The following is a 4,232-nucleotide window of genomic DNA, read 5'->3' as shown; positions in this document are numbered from 1 at the left end:
TTGTGTGAGTGGGAGGATTCCATGAATGGTTTGAATAAATAAAGTAATGGTCATATTGTAGAAACGAACATTATAATGAATTATATGTGTCATAAAGGCCAAGTGAAAGAATGTAAGAAATTTCAAATATGTCCCTATGTCACATTTATTACATTATAAAATAAATACAATTACGATTTCACTGTAATGGTAATCATTTAGTAATTGTAATTATGGTATATTATAATTATAAATAAATATAATTATGGTTTCATCATAACTGTAATTATGGTGTTCAATATGGTTTATTCCATATAAATGATTTATGTGAAAATCGTTATATATTTAATATTATTCTGATTTTATTCCTTGATGGGAGTAGAAAAAATCAGCAAACTAATAAAGATTGAGGGTCCCTGACCTACCTATAAATAAGAGCTATGTGTAATCATTTACATGCACTGGTAGGCATAAGTCAAAAGAACTTTTCTCTAAATTTATATTTTCCAAACTCTAATTGTTGCAAAAAAGTTTTCTTCACTTCGCTTGAGCAAAGCAATGGCCGAATATATTTATATAATTAATTATTTCACTGGTAGTTTATATTATTAATTAGCATTTAATTATATGTTGCTATCAAATTTTTAAAGCAACATTAATTTTAAAAAGATAAAATAAAAATAAAAATAAAAATAAAAATGGCTCTTATCATTACTCACGAAGATATATATATAAGATGAATGAAAAGAGATGGATTAAGCGAAGAAATCGTGCATTACTCGTACCAATCCACACTTCTCCAATCCAATTGAAGAGTTTAATAATTGCCAAAACCCAGGCCTTTAGGGCCCAAAGCCCATTCACGTACTTTGAAATTGCCTAAAAGAAGAGGGACAAAATAGGAAAGCAGAATTTGTTTTTGGAATTAGGGTTTCTAATCCTAGTGCACGAATATATAGTCCCAAAACACTTGCGGCCTCTTGGAACACTCTGATCTTCAGCCCCAAAACACTTCTGCACGAAAAAGCGACAATGGTACCTCTCTTTCTTTGTATCTCTTGGTGTTTGTACTTTATTATATTTTCTTTGGTTTTTTCAGAAGCCGAACGCAGCATTAGGTTTTGTACCGCCTGTGTTTAAGATGTTTAGCTGAATGTTTTTGTAATTTTTTGTTGGGTATGATTTGGCCTTTGTATGTTTCAAGCTCGATAAGCTGTTGCCTTGGGTTGGGATCTGTTTGGTTATTGGCAAAATGTTCGGGAAACGAAAGAAAAGATGCGCGATGATTTGGTTCTTAAATTCTTCTTCTTATTTCTTGAGTCAGTCTAACTATGCGGTCTTGCTAAGTTGTGTTGAGGTTTTTCTTTTCCTGGAAACAGAAAAAGAGATTTTATTTTTAATTTTTTCTTCTTTTTACAATTTCTCAGCAACTAATGATTGTTAATGACAATTTATAAAGAAATTTTAGCATCTCTTTTGAAAAAAAAATTGGTTATTTTAAATTTTAAAATTTTCTCAGTAACCAAAATGGTGGGCAAGTGATCATCGTCAAAACAATGCTAGTTCTCTCTCTCTCTCTCTCTCTCTCTCTCTCTCTCTCTCTCTCTCTCTCTCTCTTGTATTTTGGTTTTTAATGTCTTATTTATCAGAAACCAAATGGAGCTATGATGGTCATTTTACTGGTTTCGGGTTTATGCCTTTTGGTGCTAAGATAAAAGTAAAAATCTTTTTTAGGCAAGTAAAAAACTAAACTGAATATTACCAAAATAATTTAAGCTGGAAATCAAAACCAGGTAAATTATTCATTTGTTTAATTTTCTCAGTGGAAAAAACAAATATATTATTCATTTTTCTTGTATTATTATAGGGACTTTGTTAGGGTTATTTTCAATATAACCCTGATATGTTGTAACCCAAACGTGTACCAATGCTTGTTTCTTTCGAAATATATGTAGACACATTATTATTGACGTATTTATGTATATATACATATATGTACGCTCACTATTGTTATTCCCTGTTCTTGATTTGATGTCTTTGTTCGAAGAGAACTCTAACTGCTAACTTCTCCTTCAGTTTGAACACTGCTTTCAAATACCTGTTTTTGGGTTTTTTAGTGTTATAGTTGTCATCTTGGTGATTCCCTTGTGGATTATTGGTGTGAGTGTTAATCTTATGTTGCTATCACTGCAATTTGTGCGTGCATGTGCGGTTTTTTTTAATTGTTAAATGATTGTGGTTTGGATTTTTTTGATTGCTCCTGCTTGGTTGAGGAAATCTGGTTCATATTGGGATTTCACCCGATGCTGTGAAAGATTGGGTGGAAGGACAACAGATTTTGAGATTTCACCTCTTATTTGTTTTGTTTTATGGTTGCCTGAAAATTCCTGAGAGAATACTGAGCCTACTGCTACCTTCTGGTAATCAATCCCTAGAAGGAAAAAGTGCTTTAGAATCGGATTTTACTGTCACCGTGGTTTGTCCAATTGGATTCTCAGCCACCACGTGGAGGGGAAATGGCCATTTTAACCACAGTTTGTAGTCTGTAGTTTTATTTTTGTCTTCTACTTTTTTTTCCCTATCTTGGAATTTATATATCATTGGTCATAAGCTAGAAGATACAACAATCTTTTCTGACAAGTGGAAAGATAAATTTAGTAATACCAGAGTCGAGCTTGGTATCAAACCATTTATTTGTCATCTGGTGGTTTTTGCCTGTCATCCTCCCAGTGTGAACTGAGAGTGAATTAGTGTTTGCGCTAATTAGACAAATTAAGTTGAGTTTGTTAACCAGAGACAAGAACAATATAAAAGAGTTATTTTTTTCTTTTTTCATTTTGATTGTGGTCCTTTCTCTGTTTTTCCAGTAACCAAATGGAGGGTCAAATACCAGTTACTAAACATGGTTAATAATTTATGCATAATCGTTGAGATGTTTTATGTGGAATGTGTATGGTGGTGGTGCTAAGATAGAGGAGTGAGCGAATTATTTGGTCTATTAGAAGTATGTTGAGTATTACCAAACTCAAGTCTGATATTAACCTCTATTTGGTGGTTAATACAGTTACGAGTCTGGTAAATCAACTGTGCTCTTAATACAGGTACCTTGATGCTTTTCACGCTTGTATCTTTTGCCCTACAGATTAGAACTAGTGCTGCTATCAATCAAATTGCATGATGTGTAGAATGGGTCATAACAATATTGGAGAAATTAGAAGTAACTGCATAGATGTTCACTGATGTGAGCTGCTTTAGTAAATGTTAGACTGAATCAACTAGTAGTTATTTATTTTATCTTTTTGTGCTGTTGACCCTTTTAATGTCATTTTCTTGATATATTTTCTCAAATTATTTGGTTACAGTATGCTTCTGCTGATAGCTTGAAACATGTTGGTGTTGCCAGATTTTTTTTTTTTGGTTTAACCAAGTGTTTGTATACTATGAACAGCCAAAGCAAATCCACGAGATCAAGGATTTCCTTGTTACTGCAAGAAGAAAGGATGCACGCGCTGTCAAAATCAAGAGGAGCAAGGATGTGGTGAAGTTTAAAGTTCGCTGCTCCAAGTACCTTTACACTCTGTGCGTCTTTGACAATGAGAAGGCTGACAAGTTGAAGCAATCCCTTCCTCCAGGTATCACTAATTTATTCAACTATATTGATTTTCTTCATCAATGTATGTTAACTTTGTTTATTGGCCTCTGTGAGGTCAGAAGAGTCTTACATAGTCTTGCTTTATAACTTGCATATTATAGTTTAGAGTAAGTCTACTTAATAGGCTGCAATATGACTGTTGTATAATTGAGATGACATGGCATGAAAATCAGCTATTGATTTTTATTTCTTTTTTTAAGTACTGATTCAAGGGCAAATAACAGTATACTAAATAGTGTACTCTATAGTTTAACATGGATGTGATTATTATAGAGCAAGGTGGCTTGTACATTTGCAAGCTTTTGTGTTTCTTGATGTAGGTTTGATATTGAGCCCCTGTTCCTTTTTGTTTTTGTGTCATATTTGATAATTCATGTCATTGTTTATTTGTAGGTTTGAATGTGCAGGAATTGTGAAGGAAATGAGTTCCTATCAAAGCTTTTTTACTAGTGCCTTGAGAAGTTTATATATATTTTTGTTTTCTCCCTTAAATTTGGTAATTGCATTGTTAGGTGGTGAGAACCTTGTAATTTCTTTGGGCATGAATTTGTTGACTTAACATGTGTGTTTAGTATTTTAATTTAATGAATGAACTTCTCAA

At 32.7% G+C, this 4,232-nt stretch overlaps 1 protein-coding gene across 1 annotated transcript; it reads left to right on the top strand.

Moving 5' to 3' along the window:
• Nucleotides 1-867: 867 nt before the first annotated feature.
• Nucleotides 868-4,232, top strand: LOC133879959 (large ribosomal subunit protein eL38z/eL38y-like). The gene is made up of 3 exons (XM_062318792.1): nt 868-1,014; nt 3,428-3,611; nt 4,025-4,232. The coding sequence occupies exons 1-3, from the start codon at nt 1,012-1,014 to the stop codon at nt 4,045-4,047; spliced, it is 210 nt and encodes a 69-aa protein (XP_062174776.1). The 5' UTR covers nt 868-1,011; the 3' UTR covers nt 4,048-4,232.

The sequence above is a fragment of the Alnus glutinosa genome, chromosome 10 (genome assembly GCF_958979055.1).
Source record: "Alnus glutinosa chromosome 10, dhAlnGlut1.1, whole genome shotgun sequence".
Lineage (NCBI taxonomy): Eukaryota > Viridiplantae > Streptophyta > Magnoliopsida > Fagales > Betulaceae > Alnus > Alnus glutinosa.
Note: the sequence above shows the minus strand (reverse complement) of the source record. Positions and strands in the feature narration are given on the sequence as shown.